We start from the raw sequence: 24,139 nt of genomic DNA on the forward strand, positions 1-24,139 counted from the left end.
GTAATGACCTTATGATCACTGGTTTTCTGTTCTACACTTACTCATAAAGTTCGTGTCTGTTTGTCACCAGCAGGTCTAAGATGTTACTTTCATGAGTCAGTTATCTGGTTAATTGCTCAATATAATTTTCAGATCACAAACTTACAACAATTTCACATAATTCTCTATCTGTACTACCGATCCTAATCACTTGAATCTTGTTATTCTATAGCTGACAAGTTGAAATCTCCATCTAAAACTATAATATGGCCAGGAAATTTACATGAAATAGTTCCAGTTTTCCCATTAAATGTTTTGCAACTAACGGTGCTGAGGCGGGGGTATATAAAAGCATGTTTGATCCACTATTAACACTTATTTTCATCCAAATTATTTTGTGTTCTCAATCTATACCAATCTCACTAGATTTTATCATATTTTGTATGGCTGTAAACACACCTCCACCACAACCAGCATAAAAATTATCTTTCTGATATACATTCCAGTTGGCTTTGTACATTCCAGTTGGAGTTTAGAATTTCATTCCTGTTAAATTCTGTTTTTAGGCAGCTTTCTGTTCATACTACTAAGAGGGCATTTTTACCATTTATAAGCAAGGCTAGTTGCAGGGCCTTTCCATAGCTGTCCCTGCAGTTGTCTAATACTATATTAATGCTTTTTTTTTCTTTTTCTGTGATATGGTATGACAAATACTACCCTTTCTGGTGTCAGAACACATTTTGTTGGGCTTGCAGAAGAATTTCTCTATCCTAAAAAACCCACATGCGCATGCCACGAGCACTTTGCCATGCTAGTAACCTCTTCCTGGATATAGTGCATGCCTGACCTATTGAGGGGGTCCTATGCTTCTCCACCCAACAGCAGAGATCAAGAAACCCACATCTAAGATCATCTCAGTGTCATCTGAGCCATTTATAAATTGTATTAATTATATCTTGGCTTCAAATAATTGGTCAGATTTATTATTTTTTCTAAGATAGTTGGGTGAGATCCAAGCTGGGAGATTGCTCCCTTCTTTAAGGCATTGTACAAAAAGTGACCATGGTCTTAGTGAATGTACTTCTGAGCTCACAATATGTGGATCCTGAGTGACTTACCCCTCCTTTCTAACCTTCCCCAATCTACCCCCTGAACTGAAGAAGGAATCAATAGTACTGAAAGCCAGGAAAAGTTTTTAAATTTTTAAATGTGTCTATCAATGCTGATAGAATTTGTTCCTGAAAATAAATACTGGCCAGGCATTTTGTCTCATAGTAACTTTACATTTTTTAAGTTATTTGATAAAATACAATCAGTTTCACTTTTAGTGCTATTCCATTCTTGTCTATCTTTTTTGTTTTTTTTTCTGTTTCTGTTTTTTGTTTTTGTTGGCTTTTTTCTAGAAGAACATTTAGTCTTCTTAACAAATTTTATTAATGTATGAGCTCTGTCATTTCTGATATATCTGAAGCTCCTCACTGAAGAACCTTTCTTTACTTCTTGCCCTACATTTGTATTAAAATCTCCCAATAATCTTAAAAAAGGAATACGCTGTTACTTACCAGCCTCTGTAACTCTTCTCGTTCCTCAAAAAAATGTAAGACTGTGAGGTGCATACACTTTAACAGTTCCCATGGAATACCTTTCTTTTATTCTTAAACCAAATCTTGCTATTCTGTCTGAGATTCCTTCATTATTAGCAACAATATTTTCAATTTTCTAGAGGCAGAACCCTCATAAGCCTCTTTCCCATTGGTGTCATTTTGATTCCTCGATTTTTGATGTATCAGTGGCTTCTGGAAAGCCACACACTCACTCAGCGTAAGCTGTGGTATCTTCTGTCTTGTCCCTACTGCTTTATATTGCACCTGCATGCAAACTATCTGGATCGCTAGGTGCATTGCCCCCAGTATGGAACAGACGGCCATCTCCATACTGTCAGTTGAAAATCGTGAGGAAGAATTGACCCTGTTCCTCCCATACATGTCCAGGGATTGTGTATGATCTTCAGACAGTTGTTCTTCCGGGTGATCCTTCCACTACTAAGTTGTTTATTAACCCCACAACAGCGACACAGGGTATCCATTTCTAGGTGGACATAGGAGCTACTGTTTCCTTGGTAAACTTTCAAATGAATTATTATATGGTTTCCAATGATTTGGTACCACTGTCCTGTACATTAGTCACAAATGGTGACAATTTAGTTTCTCCCCAGAATCAATTCACAATCACAGCTACCTACAAAAAGATCACACAGTTGATGATGCAGTTCATTGTCAATAGTTGCTTGGCCAGGAACGTTTACTAGGTTTGCCCAGAAAGTAATACATCACAGTTTTTTTCTCAGCCAAAAACAATGTTACGAATGCGACATGTTACATATTTATTATTTGAAGTCTCCTGAGTGAGTCACTTCTGACAGACAGAGTAGCTGCAGGACAGTTTCAAAATGGCGTCTGTAAGTGATATACTTTACAAGCAACGTGCCGTCATTGAATTTCTCATTGCAGAGAAAGAAACTGTGGGGAATATTCACAAACACTTGTGCAAAGTCTACGGAGCATGTGCTGTCAACAGAAGTACAGTTAGTCACTGGGCACAGAGGGTGAAGTGATCAGAAGGTTGTTCGGTGGAGCTCTATGATTTGCAGTGGTCGGGGAAACTGTCCACGTCTGTCACACCTGACTTGTTGCAGTGAGCTGATGTTGTCATTCGCAAGGACAGACGCATTATGACCCGGCAGTTGGCACTGCATCTGTCAATCAGTAAAGTAAGTGGGGATGTACTTATCTGCACTCTTGGATACTCAAAAGTGTTTGCAAGATGGGTCCTGCAATATCTAATGCTGGATCGCAAATCACACAGAAAAAACAATTGTCTTGATTTGTTGCAACATTTTGAAGCCGAGGGGGAAGGGCTTCTTGTCCCAGACTGTGACAGGTGATGAAACCGGATTCACCATTTTGAGCCCAAAACAAAATGAAAGACGATGGAATGGCACCATTCCCACTCCCCACAGAAGAAGAAATTTAAAGCAATTGCCTCCACCGGTAAGGTCATGATCACCATGTTCTGGGACTGTGAAGGTGCGATTCTCATTGATGTAATGCCAAGATGCAGTACCATTAACTCAGAAGCACTCGTCAACACATTAACAAAACTCGAGACACGCTTCTGGTGACTTTGGCACCAGAGAAACCCAGGAGACGTTTTGCTGCAACACAAAAATGTTCAACCCCACACAAGTCTGAGGACTGCTGAACACATCACAACACAGGGTTGGACAATATTACCCCATCTACCCTACAGCCTTGGCCTAGTCCCCTCGGTCTTCCACTTGTTTGGGCCGTTAAAGGATCCCATTCGTGGAAAATATTTTGAGGATGCTGAGGAGGTGATTCACACAGTGAAGCACTGGCTCCACCACCAGGACAAGGATTGGTACCGACAGGGTATACACACCCTTGTTTTGCGCTGGATCAAGGCCATAGTTCGGGACGGAGATTACGTGGAAAGATAGGGTGTATAGATAAAATACCATTCTTTTGTGTGTGTAATTCTCATTAAGTTCAATTAAGAATTGTTGAAGAAAAAAAATGTGGTGCATTACTTTCTGGGCAAACCTCATATTTCTGTCTGGATGGCTCCTCATTGTTTGGATTCTCCATCACTGAAGAGGTTCAGGTTGTTTCCGACACAATTGCCTTCCAGGAACTTGATGAGCTTTGTGTACTGATTTCGAACCTATACCTGGGATGCGCCAAAGACTTTCCAGCCCGTAGCTCTTGGCATCCCGACACAGTGCCCCATTTCTGCCGGGCATAGCCTACTCTTGTTTTCTTATAGGCAGTCATTATGCAGGAACTAGACTGTGTACATATGCTGGAGTGACTGAACCTGTTAAAACCAACACTTCGGCCACACACCTGGTAGTGGTCAAGAAAGCTGATGGCTCCCTGCAGCTATGCGGAGATTTTAAACTGACAACCAGAGGGCCTCCTCATGAAGCTTTTTGGAGGTGAATATTTTTCTATGACAGACCTTTTGAGATCTCTTCCACTTTGGCAGATACCTGGAACAGTTAATGATGTCCATTTCCATTTACACTAACTATCTTGATGACTTAACTGTCATTAGCACTATGTGTCAGGACCACCTGCGCAACCTTTCCACCTTCTTTATTATGTTCCATGACACATAGCTCTATTGTCGCTTACACAAATGCCAGTTTTTTCAGGAGCAATTGGAATATCTCAGACACTTGTGCAACAAAGAAGGCCTCCAGCTCACTGAGCACAATGTCGCAGCAATTGACTCTCTAACCTATACCCAAAATTTGCAAGAGCTGCAGACTTTTTTTTCCCCAGAAAGGTAAATTGTTATTCAAAGTTCTTCTCACAGAGAGCCCATATTATGCATCCACTGAAACAGTTCTGAAAGAGAGTTGTCAATATAGATGGACAGCTGCCTGCAAACAGACTTTCACATAGCTGAATTGTCTGCTGCACTCGGCGCACTGCCTTACACTCTTTTACCCTAACACTTCCTCGGGTTTTGGCTGTGAGTACCTCTCCCTATGGCACTGGTGCAGTCTTGATGCATAGGGGTGATGATGGTATTGGGTTGGGTTGGGTTGTTTGGGGAGGAGACCAGACAGCGAGGTCATCGGTGTCATCGGATTAGGGAAGGATGTCAGTCATGCCCTTTCAAAGAAATCATCCCGACATTTGCCTGGAGCGATTTAGGGAAATCACGGAAAACCTAAATCAGGATGACCAGACACGGGATTGAACCGTCGTCCTCCTGAATGCGAGTCCAGTGTGCTAACCACTGCGCCACCTCGCTCGGTGATGATGGTATTGAGCAACCAATTTCCCACATGCTGAAGATGGTGACATCCACTCAATCACATTACTTGCAGATAGAAAAGGAGCTTTAGTGAGTATCTTTGCCACTAATGCCACTAAGAAGCCCCATGTTTACCTATTTGGGACCAAGTTTAGAGATCACAAACTGCTGGTAGTGCTCTTTGGGCCGTGCTTCCAGCTTCCAGAGTGGATGGTATGATGTCTCCAGCATTGGGTTCTTTCCTCAGCTCCTAGAATTATATCTTAAATACAAGCCTGGCAAATGTGTATGATCTCTATATTCTACCTGCATAATCAGACCTGGCCTTTTACCAACAGAGAATCTTGTGTTTCCACACTGATGTGGAACAGTGACACAACACAGCTACTCAAATTGCTACGGATATGCACTGTCACCCTATCTTTATCTTCCAAAGAACATCATTCCAGAGCTCCAGATCTGATTTCACCTCTCACCACCATTTGACAGATATCACAGTTGTACTCCTGCTTGATGGAGAACTGTTTACTAACTGTGTTGTCATCCTACCTATCCCGCTTCTTCAAGTTTTCCAACTCCTCCTTCGCAGGCATTGGTGTATGTCACGGATGAAATGTGGCATTCCCACTGTCCAGAACTGAATAAAGACTTGGAAGCTGAGGTGCACAACTGTTCTGCTTGCGCCTGGCACCAGGCCATCTTTAGCTCCCTGGCCCACCTCCTCTGTTGACCGGGAAACACATTATCTGGGCTTTGCTGGTTCCTTTCGAGGCTCAGAGTGGCTCATTGTTGTGGACATTTATTCCTAAGTACACATATGTGGTCAGCATGCTGTCCACCACCACTGACACAACACTTAATGAATTCATCCAGGTTCCTGCCATCAACGGGATTCCCTGAACCATTATGTTGGACAATGGACCCTAATTCACGGCAATGGCTTCCAAACAACCCTGCACCATGAATAGCATAAAACACCTGTTTAGTCCTCCAATGGCAGTGCAGAGCATATAGTATGGATGTTTAAACAACAAATGTTACAAGTGGTGGGTGCCGCCGCTGCCACCGCCTCACCGCTGCCGCCGCCACCGCCACCGCCACTGCCACTGCCACTGCCACCGCCACCACCACCATAGTTGTGCTCATGGTGTCCACGATCTTAGCCCAGGAGAGCTCCTCCATGGGAGTTAGCTGTGTACTCTCCTCCATCTCCTGACACCACAGACCCAGGAAACCTGGACCCAGTACACCGGGAGCATTTCACCATGAACAGCCACATGGGCGGCCACGCTAGTATGGGGCAAAAGACTCAAGGATGCCAGTTATGGTGATTACCACCCATTGGCAGCACCTTATGACAGTTGACACTGCCAGGGGTTTGGATACTGTCATACTGACCACTTCCATCTACCCCTCCTGATTAAACCGCCATCCTTGTTGATACCAACCCTACATGGGTGAATACAGGCATGGAGGTGGAGGTTTTGCTGCAGCCTCCAACCCCTCAGCAATCATCATCCACACTGCCATGCCCCAGTCTGTTGCCAGACATCCTGGGTTCCTCCTGCCAGCTAGTAGTCTTTATAGTGCCACGATGTCAACCATACTACCAATTCACCTTCCAAAGCATTGTCTGGGCACCTCTGGCCATATGAAACCATTTCAGGGAGAAAAGATCAGGTATGCTGGCCCAGCTAGTTTGAAGGTCCGCTGGAATGCATGGACCTTGATGACAGCCATTAGACTGCACTGAGAGTGCTGGCAACACTGCTGAAAGTGCTGGCTGTGGGGCCATGCCCATCTTGCCAACCTGTCAGCACCCCCAGCTGTCCTTTAAAGCTAGCACTGCAGCAGCTCAGTCTTCAGATGTAATTTCACTGTGATTTTGTACTGATCTCTCTACACATCATTGTTTTGTTCCTGGATTCAATATGTCTAGCTTTCACTCTTGGTTTACTTACTGGGCTTGTTATTCAGCTCTACTGTCTCCATCGTCCTTCCTCTTGTTGTTGTCCTGCTGTTAACTCTTTGTGACTTGTTGTTGATGGCCCCTGGCTGGTCAGACAGTTTCAGTGGGTTCTCGAGTTGTTCCCAGTCTTGTCACATTCCAGTCACTATATAATGAAAAGTTTATTTCCTACAACTACGATATCCTAGTGACAAACAGCAAAGCTCCCACAGGTAAATGCTAACCAAAAAACCATGTGTTCTCAAGAATTTTACCAAGATACAACACACAGAAGTCCATAAGTAAATTGAGTTCTTCTTCATCATAAGTCCACATGAGTTAAGTCTCCCTCCCAGAACAAGACACACCCAAATCCAAATCAGATGATAACAAACATATTCACAAGTCGAATTGCAGCAAGTCAAATACCAAAAATACTGTCCCACTCCATGTATGTCAAGAGACAATTTCCAAGCCTCACATAAACTGAATGACTCAGCAAAAAATAAGTCTCACGTAGAGGTACTATGCATTATCAGAGTTTCACATATCCCCAAGGAATTCTTGTGAACTGCCCTTCTCTAAGTACAACCTCTATCATGAAAGAGCCATTTGCCCCTACATGTAATATTCTAAGATGTGTTAGCAGATACATTTTTCATACGCAAATAATTGCAACTGTATTTTAATCTGTTATTCAAATACTATAGGTTTACTCACACATGTAGGTTGCCCTTAACCTTTATTTGGCAATGTTGCTCTCACACAACATCAAAGTTGTGAACTGTTTTCTGTAATATGTTGTGAGTTTCGTCCTTGAAAGGCCAGTGCTGTTTGCATGGTATTTTTAAGCTCTCTTACACAATGATATTCTGTTGTATCTGGTGAAAAATTTCTGAATAGTGCACATCTTTAGCAGACACCGTGCAATGTTATGTGACCATTAGTTACTGATGTAACAGTTTCTTTTGATATTGTCACTCTGTTTTTTTCTTGTACAATGAAGACTGCTTATAGAAGGAAAGAGGAAGTCTTAAAGGTGAGTTATTATACAAATATGTTTGCACTCTCTTCCCTGGGACGTTGCAAACTAACTTATCTTTTCTGTAAAGATAAAAACTGACTTTGACTACTGGACGGATGATAATTCTAGAAGAAGAAGAAGAAGAAGAAGAATAAAAAAAAAATCTTGTGCCAATGAATGATGTACAGTATGACAGTTTTGGTCACTGGCCAGAGTGTGGGAAAAAAGGGAAGATGCAGACATTGTCCTCAGGGGTATTCAACTTTAAAATGTGGAAACAGTGGAACTGTTCTGTATTTTATAGAAAAAAAGGAATTGTTTTAAGACATTTCACATGAAATAGTGTACAATGCATCCACTATTTCAGCCACAGGAACAACGTTGTATGCAGCACCCATGTGCCTTTTGCAGGCTATAATACTTACAGCCAAGTTACTGTATTAAAAAAATCGTGTAAATTGTTCACATGACCATATACATTTAATTTAAGCAACTTAATTTTTGTTCATCACATTTATGGGCAAGGTGAAGTGTTATGAGATACTGTCCAGAGAGGGTGTTTTAGCTCCATGACAAACCCCCCCCTCATTCTGCACAAGACACATTTACACATGTGTTTCTTTGGGCTATCAAATTTTGTCTCATCCCAATACTCTCCTGAAATGACTCCAAGTGATTTCATCCTCTATCCTCATTGGAACAAACCACTCCATGGTAGGCTTTTCAGGTTGCCAGTGAGTTGGTTTTCGGGGTGGAATATTTTCTGCAAAGCCAAAATGCAGGCTTCTACAACCACGGTCGTTGCCAAGTCATTTATTGTTGTGAAAAATGTGTTGCATTGCAGGGTGAATGTGTAAAGCAGGATTAACATCATCACCAAGTTTCGTAGTCGCAACTGGATTTTTTTGAGATGATAACTAGTCCTCATAATGTAATTAAGCTTGAATGGCTTCTAATAACCAGGCCATTATACTGCATGCATTCAGTATTATTTTCACTGGTAATGCTGCTTTCAGTTTTTGCAAAGCTCCAGTGGCTAATTAATACATACACTCCTGGAAATGGAAAAAAGAACACATTGACACCGGTGTGTCAGACCCACCATACTTGCTCCGGACACTGCGAGAGGGCTGTACAAGCAATGATCACACGCACGGCACAGCGGACACACCAGGAACCGCGGTGTTGGCCGTCGAATGGCGCTAGCTGCGCAGCATTTGTGCACCGCCGCCGTCAGTGTCAGCCAGTTTGCCGTGGCATACGGAGCTCCATCGCAGTCTTTAACACTGGTAGCATGCCGCGACAGCGTGGACGTGAACCGTATGTGCAGTTGACGGACTTTGAGCGAGGGCGTATAGTGGGCATGCGGGAGGCCGGGTGGACGTACCGCCGAATTGCTCAACACGTGGGGCGTGAGGTCTCCACAGTACATCGATGTTGTCGCCAGTGGTCGGCGGAAGGTGCACGTGCCCGTCGACCTGGGACCGGACCGCAGCGACGCACGGATGCACGCCAAGACCGTAGGATCCTACGCAGTGCCGTAGGGGACCGCACCGCCACTTCCCAGCAAATTAGGGACACTGTTGCTCCTGGGGTATCGGCGAGGACCATTCGCAACCGTCTCCATGAAGCTGGGCTACGGTCCCGCACACCGTTAGGCCGTCTTCCGCCCACGCCCCAACATCGTGCAGCCCGCCTCCAGTGGTGTCGCGACAGGCGTGAATGGAGGGACGAATGGAGACGTGTCGTCTTCAGCGATGAGAGTCGCTTCTGCCTTGGTGCCAATGATGGTCGTATGCGTGTTTGGCGCCGTGCAGGTGAGCGCCACAATCAGGACTGCATACGACCGAGGCACACAGGGCCAACACCCGGCATCATGGTGTGGGGAGCGATCTCCTACACTGGCCGTACACCACTGGTGATCGTCGAGGGGACACTGAATAGTGCACGGTACATCCAAACCGTCATCGAACCCATCGTTCTACCATTCCTAGACCGGCAACGGAACTTGCTGTTCCAACAGGACAATGCACGTCCGCATGTATCCCGTGCCACCCAACGTGCTCTAGAAGGTGTAAGTCAACTACCCTGGCCAGCAAGATCTCCGGATCTGTCCCCCATTGAGCATGTTTGGGACTGGATGAAGCGTCGTCTCACGCGGTCTGCACGTCCAGCACGAACACTGGTCCAACTGAGGCGCCAGGTGGAAATGGCATGGCAAGCCGTTCCACAGGACTACATCCAGCATCTCTACGATCGTCTCCATGGGAGAATAGCAGCCTGCATTGCTGCGAAAGGTGGATATACACTGTACTACTGCCGACATTGTGCATGCTCTGTTGCCTGTGTCTATGTGCCTGTGGTTCTGTCAGTGTGATCATGTGATGTATCTGACCCCAGGAATGTGTCAATTAAGTTTCGCCTTCCTGGGACAATGAATTCACGGTGTTCTTATTTCAATTTCCAGGAGTGTATATCCCTGAAATAATTTTAAGTCCCAGACATTTCACTGCTCTTTGTTTTCAGTTGGCCTGTAAGAGCTGAAATTTCCAAGGTGCCTTGGCTAGTAGCATATTTATTCACTTCTTACCAGAAAATATGTGACTCACTCTGCACAGCTTTTCTTTGGAGGCTGCAAACCTACAGAGACTAAGTTCACATCATCTGCTGCAGCAGACTGTTTGGCTTGTTTATTTGTTTGTTTGCTTCTAATTTAACAATCAGTTTTCGGACATTGGCATAGATTTTAGTCCACATGTACAAAGGTTTAGTTAACATACATAAGTGCACACATTGATATAAATAGTGAAGATCAGAAAATATCATTTTTTGTTGCAAAAATAAACTCATGCCTATATACACTGTTTTACAGAGAGACTTTACAACGTGAAATTAAAAGCATACATAGATATAGTGTGTGAAGATCAGAAATTATCATTTTTGTGTTGCAAAAACAAACTCCTGCTATATACACTGTTTTAAAAAGGGATATTACAACTTGAAATCTTCTACTGAATACCTGCTTTTCTCTGTTAATAAATGCTTAAGTTTATTCTTTAAAGTGTTTAAATTAGCTGTCTTCAGGTAAGATGGCAGTCTGTCATAAAATATGGTTCCTATTATATGTGAACTATGGGCTGCAGTTTTTTCTTTTTAACTGCAAGTCTGTGAAAATTTTCCCTTCCCTGTGTATTGTACTTATGTACAATACTGTTTGTTACATTATACTCTGAGTTTTGTTTTACAAACATTATTGCCTGCAGGATGTCCATGCTTGTAATGCCATAACAGTAACACAGGAAAACAGTATAAAATGGAGACAAAGCAGCTAAAGGAAAGAAAAAAAAAAGAGAAATCCCTAATTATTGGTTGGTTGGTTGTGGGGACGGGACCAAACAGCGAGGTCATCGCTCCCATCGGATTTTGGAAGGAAGTCAGCCATGCCCTTTCAAAGGAACCATCCTGGCATTTGTCTGAAGCGATTTAGGGAAATCATGGAAAACCTAAATCAGGATGGCTGGACACAGGTTTGAACTGTCATCCTCCCGAATGCGAGTCCAGTGTGCTATCACTAATTATGAAAAACTAGATACTTAAATTAAATATGACTGAGGATGATTGCAGAACAAAGAGCTGGAGAGAAAGGAGGTTCCTCTCTATTAATTCCAGTGGAAGGAAAAAGTTTACATCATGCTTATGGAAAAGCAAGTATTAAAGTCACACCTATTTTACTGAAGAGCATGCTATATCACAGACATTGATTTTACCAATGTTTACCCTCTTTCTGCATTCAGTCATTCTTACTAACAGCTTAGTGGTTTCTATGTTGACATGCCAACAAGAACAGTGGATCCACTAATATAATACAGATAATTTCAAATATGACTCTCCCTTCCATACACCTTAGCAGTGGTGTGTAGGGATCAGGCAGTGTTAAGCAGAGGCTTAAAACAAGTCATCAGGCTGACAACCAAGTCACTAAGGCTGAATTGCTGGAAAAAGTTTCAGCGTGACTGATATTTTTAAAGACATTGGACATCTCAATTAGCCAGTTTCCAGATGGGCAAACTTCCATCCAAGGTACTTGCATTGGTAATTAGAATCCCAACCATGTACCTTCTGACACATGCCTTATTCACTCCATTCACGTAACACAAAACAATTCATCCAAAAGTTATTCACAGGTTATATATCACACAAGAAACTTGTGCTGAACACTAAATTTTATTCACTCCTTGATTGAAAATTACATTAACATGGTTTCTAACAGCACTCGCACTTCACTTGCATATACTCATCGTTCATGATGTAAAATGATTTAGCCCTGCCATCTTTTCAATATTAATCATTTTCTTAACCAACAAAGTAATATTTTTAACACATTTTCTGCAATAGCGCTCTCATACATACTCATGTCTTGCTCATTTGATGGCTCTGGGTATGGCACAAGAGTGACTGCTGCACTGCCAACCAATCTCTAGTGCCAATTCGCACCTTCCAGAACTATGGGGCATCCTCCTTAGTGATGTCACAAAGAGGCATGCTGTGCTGCGGCAAAGAAGTGTAAGGGGTAAATTGATCCATCAAATACCAGATTGACACTTACACCCTTACGCAGTCAATAACTCCATACTGATAAGACACAATACTCTACCACATCATAACTGCAATGCTTCAGTTTTGCACATGTCTGTCTCTTACAACGAACATAGTGATAGCCTTTATTCAATTTTTCAAATTTGTTCTGTTGCTAGCACTCCACTGATGATTTTCCTATTGCCATGTCCTTCTGTATCTGTTGATCAGTGGTTCTGAACAGGTTTTCTACTTAGTTCCTGAACAGGGCAGTTTCCTCCAACAATGTATTATTTTGACAAAGGAAGAAAAATATTGTCAAATACATCAGCATATGTGCCACCTTTTTTGTCTACGACAACTACCACCTGAGAAGTAGAACTTTTATCCATTTTCACTTCCTTGTACTTTCATTTTGGAGATCCTTTTCACTAGGGAGAGGAATGAGCATTAAAATTATAGAGAATACTTGATACCAATATTTTACAAAAGTAAAATAAGCAATTTAAATGTTTCATTTACCTATCTGTGAATCTGTATTTATCCCACAGCCGAATACTTTGTATCCATCCTTGGCATCTACAGCAAATGCTGTAAAACCATATCCACATGCAATGTCCACTATCTGAAATACAAGAGTGGCTTGCTTGAACTCTCAAGAAATGAGTAATTAATACAAAACAATAGAAACTTGATATAAGAATATCAACAATATAGAAAAAGATATATTGCAACTTATTGTAAAGATAACATGCTGAGTTGCAGACAGCACAATTAAAAGAGCCACTTTCACATAAGCTTTTGGCCTCAGCCTTCATCAGAAAAAAAGGAACATACAACAGTCATTCACACAAGTAAGTGCACATGACTTCCAAGTCTGGCAGCTCAGGTCAGAATGCAAGTGTCATGAGGGATGGAAGCAGCAATCTGAAGGGGAAGGAGAAGGGACAGCAGTGTATGGGTGAGGGAAGAGAGAAGCACTGTCTGACAGAGTGTGCATGGACTAAAATGCCAACATGTGCAGCATCAGAATGTTGTGGGGCAGAGACCTGAAGGAAATGGAGCGAAAAAGGAAAGGAGCAGGAAAAGATGGGTGGGTGTGTTGGCAGAGGGTGGCAAACAAAGAGGATGGAAGACGAGGATAAGGAGGAGGTGATAGGACAGAAGGGGCTGAAACTGTTGGATGGAGGGTGTGGGAACAGTCTGTTACGGTAGGTTGAGGCCGGGATAATTATGGGAGCAAAGAATGTTTTGTAAGGATGACTCCCATCTGCGCAGTTCAGAAAAGCTGGTGGTAGAGGGGAGGATCCAGATGGCTTGGGTAGTGAGGCAGCCATTAAAATCAAGCACATTATGTTCAGTTGCAAGTTGTGCCACAGAGTGCTCCACTTTCCTTTTGGTCACAATTACCATTCATCCTCATGGATAGCTGGTTGGCAGTGATGCTGTGCAATGATTGCAGCAGAGCTGGTAAATGACATAGCTGCTGTCACAGGTGGCCCAACCGCTGGTAGGGTAAGATAAATCTGTGACAGGACTGGAAGTGCTGGGTGGGTGGATTGAGCAGTCTTGCACCTGGGTCTCCCACAGGGATAAGATCCTTGCAGTAACGGGTTGGGGTTGGGAGTGACATAGCAATGGACTAGGATGTTGTGGAGATTTGGGTGGATGATAGAACACCACTTTAGGAGGGTGGGAAGGATCTTGGGTAGGATGTCCCTTATTTCAGGGCACGATGGTAGGCAATCAAAGCCATGACGAAGGACGTGGTTCAGTTTTTCCAGTCCGGCGTGGAATTGGGTAATGAAGGAGGCACCCTTAGTGGTTGGTTCTTGAGGGATATTGGGAGGATTGGGGGTGTGAGGAGAAATGACTTGGGAGATCTAGGTCTGGGACATAGTGCCTGTCTGTGAAGGCCTTGATGAGACCCTCAGCATACTGGGCAAGGGAGTTCTGGTCATTGCAGATATGCCATCCCTGGGTGGCTAGGCTGTATGGAAGGGAGTGTCTTGGGCCCTAAGACCAGATCATGAAGATATCATCAATGAACCTGAAACAGGAAAGCAGTTTAGCATTTTCGGAGGCTAGGAAGGTATCCCCAGATGGCCCATAAACAGGTTAGCATAGGAGGGTGCCATGTGGATGTCCACGGCTGTGCTGCAGATTTATTTGTATACCTTCCCTTCAAAGGAGAAGTAATTGTGGGTTAGGATCTCACCTTTTCACTTGCATAAACATGAAAAAATTGCAAGGTAAGAAGCTGAGCGAATATGGCGGATGTGGGATGGCAATAACAGAATGTCTGGTCAGATACTCAGTAACAGATAAAGCAATATGTGGTCTTGCATTGTTATGCAGCAAGAACCAGTCCTGAGAATGCCACAAATCGGGTCAGTGATGCTGAATTGCTTGTCGCAAATGTTTCATGCATTTGATGTACAGAGTTGGGTTCACTGTTTGACCTGGAGAAACATTCTCATGGTGAACTAATTCTTTACTATCAAAGAATGTAATCAACATTGTCTTTGTTCTCGAAGGTTGTCGATTGACATTTTTAAACACGAGTGATCTAGGACTCTACCATTTAGCACTTTTGACACTTTGTGTGAGGGTCATACTGGTAGCACCAACTTTCATCCCTAGCAATAACCTTACACAGAAATGTGGGATCACGTCTAGGTCTGTCCAGTAGTTCAGCAGAAATTCTTCATCTTTCCTCTTTCTGTTTGTCTGTTAGTGTGTGAGGGACAAGTTTTGCATTTAGTTTCCATTTTCCTGAATTTTTGCATAAAATGTTATGACACACATCACAGTTCAAATTAAGTTCTTCTGATATTGCATTCGCTGTTAAAGAATGGTCTTCTTGCAATAACTACCTTACACACTCCACACTTGCATTGGCATTTGCTGTAGAAAGGTAACCAGCCCTGGGATCATCTTACAGTGAATCTCTGCCTTCCTGAAACCTTTTGTGCCACTCGAAAACACAACTTCTTGAAAGTGCCTCACCTGCAGATGCTTGCTTAACCACTGTCCCCACTTCACCAGGGGTTTTCCTGAGCTTAACGCAGAACTTAATGTTCACTCTTTGCTCACAATGAGCATCCATTGTGTCACCATAATTAAATGCACCAAGAATTTAAACAGTGCATTGCTAAGCACAACCCTGCCACCTAGGGAGTATGCACAGAAACATGGCCAAGATCATTTCAAGATGCAGATGTACGTAGTAACATAAAAACAATAATTATTGCTTTTAGTATTGCAAACTCAGAGATAGAGATAACTTATCATAGAACTTTTCTGACAAAGAGAATACGTCCTGTGGAGTATCATCCCCTGCTCAAACTGTTCAGAAGGGAATTGACCAAAAAAGTATCTCACATACCATTTTGACAGGAAGGGTATGAAAAGCCAACATTTGTGGAGTTCTCTTAAGTATCATCATGCTATTTTGAAGCAGATGCCCACACAGTGTTGCCTACTTCAGAGGGCCAGCTGTGTAACCTCTTAAAGTACGATAAGTTTATCCTTAGTTGAATGATATTGCCTCAGGTGGTGAACAAAGATCTTCTCTGTTTCTAGAACTGAGGATAGTCATTCGTTTGTCACACACTGCAATGTCTTACCTATGAAACTTATAAGAGATACATTGTGATAAGTACTTGGAAACAAAGGCACTTCTCTGGTTACAGAAGAAGCAGCGGATTATGTTTATGGTTGGTTGGTTGGTTTAAAGGCAGGAGAAGGGACCAAACTATGAGGTTATCCGTCCCTTGTTCCTAATAAAACAATGCCACAAGTGTGAGAATAAAACGGACGAAACATATAACACAAAACGGAAAGAAAGGAAAAGCCGCAAGAATGAAGGGAAAGAATTGAACACTATAAGGAACAAAAGAGGACAAGAAAACAACAGACAGACGCTAGAAACAGAAGAGAGTAAAACGTGAAAGCAGATTACAGTGGCTGGCCAACCACGAGAATAAAAAGGGAAAGCCAGCCACTCTGCAACACATTAAAACCTCCACCATAAAAGCACAAGGGTGGAGGACACAGAGGGACAAAGGACATGCGCTAAAACGCACATAGAAGTATAAAACCCACTCTCACGGATAAAATGTAAAACTAAAGCTGCTGTGGAGCCATTGTTGCTCAACATCGAAGGCAGGGTGCTGGGAAAGTTAAAAGTCTGCCGCAGAGCGGCTAAAAGTGGGCAGTCCAGCAAAAGGTGGTCAACTGTCATTTGGGAGCCATAGCGACACTGAGGTGGGTCCTTGCGATGGAGTAGGTAACCATGTGTTAGCCACGTATGACCAATGTGGAGCCAGCAGAGGGCAACTGATTCCCTGCGAGAGGCCTGCACGGAAGAATTCCATACATTCATAGTCTCCTTGATGACACGTAGATTGTTGTGCGTGCTGTTATACCATTCCGTCTCCCAAAGCTGTAAAACCCTGCGGTGTAAGATAGAATGCAGGTCAGCTTTGGAGATGCTGATCTCCAGAAGTGGTTTCCGCACTGCCTGTTTGGCCAGCCTGTTGGCAAGTTCTTTGCCGGGGATTCCGACGTGACCTGGGGTTCACACAGACACCACAGAATGGCGGGACTGTTCCAGGGCATAGATGGACTCCTGAATGGACGCTATCAGAGAGTGGGGAGGATAGCACTGGTTGATAGCTTGCAGGCTGCTCAATGAGTCAGTACACATGAGAAATGACTCGCCAGGGCATGAGGGGATGTACTCAAGAGCATGAGACATGGCCGCCAGCTCTGCAGTGAAAACACTGCAACGAACTGGCAAGGAGTGCACCTCAATATGCCCTCCATGAAAATATGCTAAGCCTAAGTGACCACAGCCATTGAGCCGTCGGTGTAAACCACTTCAGAGCCCCGGAAGAATTGAGAGGAAGTGACAGCGGAGAGTGGTGGGATAACAGAGTCCTTGGGGCCATGCAAAAGATCCAGACGAAGCTGCGGCCGAGGCATACGTGAATGGACCACAAGTAGAGGTGGTAAAGGGAAGGACTCCAGATCGGATAGAAGGGACCGCACGCGAACCGCAATCGTTAGCCCCGATCTGGGCCGCCGATGCGAGGGATGGACTTCCGGGGTGGCGAAAGGAGATGGTAATTTGGATGCTCAGGGGAACTATGAATGTGTGCTGTGTAACTGGCAAGCAGTTGCGCACGTCTGATCTGCAGTGGAGGGACATCAGCCTCCACCAGTACGCTAGTCACCATACTCGTCCTGTTGCTAATCGAACCCCACAGTGGTGCACAGGGTCGAGTAAATGAAATGCTGAAGATGCTGCTGAACCATAAACCACACTCCCATAGTCAGTTCGGGATTGGACAAGGGCTCTGTAGAGCTGCAGCAGTATAGAGTGATCTGCATCCCAATTGGTGTTGCTCAGGCAACGGAGGGCATTGAGGTGCTGCCAGCACTTCTGCTTAAGCTGACGAAGATGAGGAAGCCAAGTCAATTGAGTGTAGAAAACCAGTCCTAGGAATTGATATGTCTCCACTGCAGTGAGTGGATTGTCATTACGGTAAAGTGCAGGTTCCAGATGAACAGTATGACGCCGACAGAAATGCATGACACGACTTAGCGCCCAAAAACTGGAAGCCGTGGGCTAGACCCCATGACTGCACCTTGTGGATGGCTCCCTGGAGGCACTGCTCAACAACAACAGTACTGGAGCAGCAGTATGAAATGCAGAAGTTGTCTGCAAACAGAGAAGGTGAGACGGAGGGACCGACAGCTGCTGCTAGACTGCTAATGGCCACTAAAAATAGAGAGACACTCAATACAGGGCCCTGCGGGACTCCATTCTCCTGGATATGGATGGAACTATGGGAGTCACCAACTTGGACATGGAAAGTACAGAGTGATAGGAAGTTTTGGATAAAAATCGGGAATGGTCCCTGGAGACCCCACTCATACAATGTGGCAAGGATATGATGTCACCAAGTAGTGTCATATGCTTTACGTAAGTCAAGAAAGACGGCAATCAGGTGTTGCCATCTAGAAAAGGTTGTTTGGATGGCAGACTCGATGGACACAAGATTATCAGTGGTAGAGCGACAATGGCGGAAGCTGCCCTGACATGGAGCCAGCAAGCCATGTGACTCGAGGACCCAACCCAACCGCTGACATACCATAAGTTCCAGCAGCTTACAAAGAACGTTGGTGAGGCTGATGGGCCAATAGCTATCCACATCAAGTGGGTTTTTACCAGGTTTGAGCACCGGAATGATGGTGCTCTCCCACCACTGTGATGGAAATACTCCATCGCACCAGATCTGGTTGAAGATGACGAGAAGATGTCACTTATAGTCAGATGAGAGATGTTTAATCATCTGGCTGTGGATGTGATCAGGCCCAGGAGCTGTGTTGGGGCAAAGTGCAAGGGCACTGAGGAGCTCCCACTCTGTAAATAGGGCGTTATAGGATTCACTGCAGCATGCAGTGAATGAGAGGACATTTCCTTCCAGCTGACATTTGAGTGTGCAAAAGGCTGGAGGTTAATTCTCCAATGCAGAGGCTCAAGCAAAGTGCTTGGCAATCGCGTTTGCGTCGGTACATAACTCGCCATTTATGGTAACACCGGGGACAGCTATTGGGGCCTGGTACCCGAAAAGACGTTTGATCTTTGCCCAGACTTGGGAAGGTGGCGTGTGGCACCCAATGGTGGAGACGTATCTCTTCCAACACTCCTTCTTCCATTGTTTGATAAGGTAGCGAACACGAGCACGGAGCCGTTTAAAGGCTAGAGGTGCTACAGAGAAGGGTGCAGCTTATGCTGCTGTAGAGCTCGCCAATACTCCTTAATTGCTTCAGCGACTTCCGGCGACCACCAAGAGACTGTCTTACACCTCGGGCAACCTAAAGAGCGAGGGATCGTGTTTTCTGCTGCAGAAACAATTGTGCTAGTCACCTGCTCAACCATCACATCGATGTTATCATGTGGGGGAGATTCAGTGGTACAACAGACATGAAAGTTCCCCAGTCCACCTAGTTCAAAGCCCATCTGGGCAGGCGTCCGTGCGCCTGACGCTGGAGCAGTGATAGGAAGATGGGGCAGTAGTCACTACCACACAGGTCGTCATGTGCTCTCCAGAGGATAGATGGGAGAAGTCCTGGGCTGCAAATTGATAAATCAATGGCGGAGTAACTACCATGAGCCACACTGAAATGTGTGATGGCCCCAATATTTAAGAGGCAGAGGTCAAACTGGGACAGTAAAGTTTCGACATCTCTGCCTTGGCCAGTAAGCATGGTTCCACAAGGTGTTATGCAAGGGGTTATGGGCATTAAAATCTCACAGAACTAGGAAAGGTTTAGGGAGTTGATCAATCCGTGCAGCTAATACATTCAGGGGTACTGCACCATCTGGAGGAAGATATACATTGCAGACAGTTATTTCCTGCGTCATCCTTATTCTGACAGCCACAGCATCAAGAGGGGTTTGAGTGGGCACAGTGTCACTACAGACTGAGTTTAGGTAATAATGCAAACTCCACCTGACATTCAATTATAGTCACTATGGTTCCTGTAATATCCCTTATAGACGCGGAGGGCAGGAATCCGCATTGCTGGGAACCAGGTTTCCTGGAGGGCAATGCAGATAGCTGGCGTAAAGCTTAACAGTTGCCGTAGCTCAGCCAGGCAGTGGAAAAAACTGCCGCAATTCCACTGGAGGATGACATCGTGAGACTGGGAAGGCATGGAACATTCGATGAGGCAGTTTACGCCTCAGAGTCACCTGCTGCCACTGATTTATTGCCTGAGCAGTCTATATCCATTGTGTCTGAGGGTCTGGCGAGATCTAGGTCCTCATCGGCCGCCAAAATCTCTACCCCATCCTCAGCTGCAGAGCTTGTAGGTAGCGGTGGTGTGGGTGCCACTGCAATTTCCTCGGTCTTAGGGTTTTCTTTTTGGATTTCTCTCACTGCTCCTTGGGTTTCCCTGGCTGGGAGGACTTCACTTGCTCAGTCTCCGGGACTGAGGATGAGCATGAAGCCCTACGACCAGCTGCTTTTGGGCTCTTCAGCCACTGGTGGGTGTCGTCTTTACCACTAGCAGAAACCTGGGAAGGGGTGATCCAAGGGACCCCTTCCTAGTGAGAGAAGCCAAAGAAGACTTACGCTTCTCTAGCTTAGAAGTGGAGACAGATGTCCCCGCTGGTTGGGGGGGGGGGGGGGGGTTGCTCCCGAAGCAGGTGGTGCAGGAGCAACAGGGAGGGAAAGGGCCCCCACCATCAAGGGGGTAGGTGTAGTCTTCCGGCTCTGAGAGGTGACCTGGGTTGGCAGAGATGATGGTGCCAGAACTGTTGTAGCGGCGGCGTAAGATGATGTCATACACACAGGATGGAGGCATTCAAATTTTCTCTTAGCCTCAGTGTAGGTCAGTCTGTCCAGGGTCTTGTACTCCACGATTTTCCTTTCTTTCTGGAGAATCCTGCAGTCAGGCGAGCAAAGCGAATGGTGCTCTCCATCGTTGACACAGATGGGAGGTAGGGCACATGGAATATTGGGATATGATGGGCATCCACAATCTCAGCACGTGACGCGGGAAGACATATGGCTGAACTTCTAGCACTTAAAGCATCACATCGGGGGAGGGATATAGGGCTTTACATCACACCGGTAGACCATCACCTGGACCTTCTTGGGCAATGTAACACCCTCAAAGGCCAAGATGAAGGCACAAGTGGCAACTGATTATCCTTTGGACTCCAGTAGATACGCCGGATGAAATGTACACCTTGCCACTCTAAATTGGTGCGCAGCTCATCGTCAGACTGCAAAAGAAGGTCTCTGTGAAATATGATACCCTGGACCATATTTAAGCTCTTATGGGGTGTGATGGTTACAGAAACATCACCCAGCTTGTCACAAGTGAGTAACTCCCGTGACTGGGCAGAGGATGCTGTTTTGATCAAGACTGACCCAGATCTCATTTTGGACAAGCCTTCCACTCCCCAAACTTGTCCACTAAATACTCAACAAAAAACTGAGGCTTCATCGTCATGAAAGATTCCCCATCAGCTTTCGAACATACAAGGTACTGGGGCAAATAAGATCCGCTGCCATCCTTAACCTGATGTTCCTCCCATGGTGTGGCCAGGGAGGGGAACGATTTGAGGTCATACTTCTGTGTGGGGAATTGAGCTCATGATCGCTTAGAGGCTTCTGGTGTTTCACCACCAACAAGAGATGATGGACTATGCTTCATCGCGTGTCATCCACCCTGATGCCACCCAGCCGCAGCAAAGGCCACCTGGCACGATGGCCATAGCCGGGAGTCCCGATGCCTCAGGGGGGGGGGTGAGCATCTACTCCTTGGCATATGTGGGGAGTTAACGGCACAGGCATCAGCAGAGCGATCCCACGATCCCTGTGTGGTCAGGGGGCTACAACCAACAGGGTACATGGCGGCCCCACCACAACAGACTGGCTACCGTGCTGGATATCAGGTGCAAAGAAGTCCATGGTCATCGTCGACACAGAAGTCGACACTGCATATTGCATGGTGGAAAACACACCCAGGAAGGTGTCTTCATCCAAGAGATGGAGAACTGGCAGGACTGCAATGTGACGATGAGAAAGCGGGCTAAAGATCTCAATGCACGATGGACACGATGCACCTTGTAAGGTGCCCTTCCCCAATTGGCTTGCTATTTGGGAAAATTTTGAAGAATGGAGGTCAAAACCTACAGGGGACCATCACATAAAGGCCAAAGCGTGTGAAACTCCTTTTAGTCGCCTCGCATGACAGGCAGGAATACCTCGGGCCTATTCTAACCCCCGGACCTGCAGGGGGGATTATGTTTATGTCATGTCATGTCACGTCTGCCAAATCTGATCAAAATAAAAGACGAGAATTCCTTATGACTGAGTATTAAGTTGTCACAGCTTGGTGTACTCAATTTGGTCACTAAATGGAGGTGCATCCTGAGCTTTATGCAGGCTGGAATCAGATTGCCACACAGAGAAACAACAATTGCACTCTTCTTCATAGTTGGAAGACAAATTCCTGTTGCCCCTTTCCATGAAATCTTGAGGGAGGTAAAATGTTGGATCCATGCTACTTGTTGTTGGTCACATCAGCATTAACATTCTTTCATTGCCTAGGTAATGTCTGCACTATCAATGTGTAAGCTCCATTGCGAAAGTAAAGCTGTTACTGATGACAAAGATTGTGTCTTGGAAGTCCTCATATTTTTACGGGATTAGCACTTGAGCTTTTTCAGCATTGCCCACTTGTTTCTGACTACAAAGTTTCATTATACCAAAAGATAACATGCCTTCTGAGTCATCCTCAAGGCTTTGCAGCAACATGATGGATCATGAAGGTGATACAACCCACCTATCCATGGATTCTGCTACAAAATTCACACGCAGCTATCTGGGTGTACAGTGAACAGTTAGCACTACTAAACATCCATTCCTGCAGCTTTCTGGTACTATTCTGCCTTGCATGTGAATCCAGTGATGGAAATGGTTGCTTGAATGAACAGTGCCATCCACTTCCCACTCAGCATCATCTGTTCACCTGAGGGATAGAAAGCATAATGACACGTGAATACCAAAAAATGATCCCAAAGTAATGATGAAATATGTCGTATGTCTGGTATTGAGGAGGCATAAGTGCTTTCACTTGATAAGAGTTCTGGGTACACATTGTGACTGCCTCTGCTTGCAAATCAATAGTGAAAAAAGTGACAAGTAACACATTATACTTGTTACTGACAAATACAACATTCTCCTCAGCTCTCTCACCATGTGGTCATCATTCCTATGGAAGGAGTAATCCCTTTTCACAAAGATGATGCTTATTAGTAACGGGTCTGGAGACAAGTGCAAATGCCTCTTAACTGTGTCAGTAGCTTTAATTACCCCAGAAGGTTCCCAATGTAAAATTTGGGCCATATTATTTGTGAGATTTAGCTCAGCATTTCTATTTCCTTTCTACCTACATGAGGAACCTGTGACAGTTGGCAAAGGAATTGAGGGACTTCTTGGTGATCTCTGGCAGATATCAACATTAATTCCACTGGTACCTGATGAAGTGTCTTCAGTACATGACAGTATCAATCAACTGTAGTTGGATGATTTACAGCCTGTTTGGGGGTGTCCAGATACTTTTGATCACATAGTGTATATTTGCAAATGAAAAAATCATGTCTTATTTCAGGACAACCACTGAAGATGCCTTGCAAATAAGGCAAATGCCTCTAAATGCAGAAGTTAAATAAAAAACTTAACATGCAGCATGCAAAAGGCATTTTTCTGTTAAACTACTGCAATTTATATATAGCTTTTGTGATAATGGCCACCACGAGAAAGTTGAGTCAAGTTTACATTACCACGCAGAAGCAATCAATGCTGGATACTTCCACACAGTACACTGATAACAAATTATGACTAGTGTTAATAAACTCAAACTGATAATTGCAGTACCAACAATTACTTAACTAGATTGCTTTATGTATGTACATTACAATAAAAAGTTACTTTGGAGGAAAAGCCACTACTCTACTCACCTGCTACTTTTAGCTTTTACTTCAAGAAAAGCATTCATGTAGCTTTGCACAAACCACTATCAGCTGTCTAATTACATCCACATCTATATCTAGATGGTTACTCTGCGATTCACACTTAAGTGCTTGGCAGAGGGTTAATGGAACCATTTTCGTACTACTTCTCCACCATTCCACTCTTGAATGGTGCGTGGGAAAAAGGAACATCTAACTCTTT

At 44.5% G+C, this 24,139-nt stretch overlaps 1 protein-coding gene across 3 annotated transcripts in view; it reads right to left on the minus strand.

The window, feature by feature from the left end:
• Nucleotides 1-24,139, minus strand: part of LOC126246874 (RCC1-like G exchanging factor-like protein) — a 117,151-nt gene that overhangs the window by 72,246 nt on the left and 20,766 nt on the right. For all 3 annotated transcript variants that reach the window (XM_049948429.1, XM_049948430.1, XM_049948431.1), the window contains one exon: nt 12,897-12,999. In XM_049948429.1, coding sequence (XP_049804386.1) covers nt 12,897-12,999 — 103 coding nt within the window. The remainder of the gene's footprint in view (nt 1-12,896; nt 13,000-24,139) is intronic.

The sequence above is a fragment of the Schistocerca nitens genome, chromosome 1 (genome assembly GCF_023898315.1).
Source record: "Schistocerca nitens isolate TAMUIC-IGC-003100 chromosome 1, iqSchNite1.1, whole genome shotgun sequence".
NCBI lineage: Eukaryota > Metazoa > Arthropoda > Insecta > Orthoptera > Acrididae > Schistocerca > Schistocerca nitens.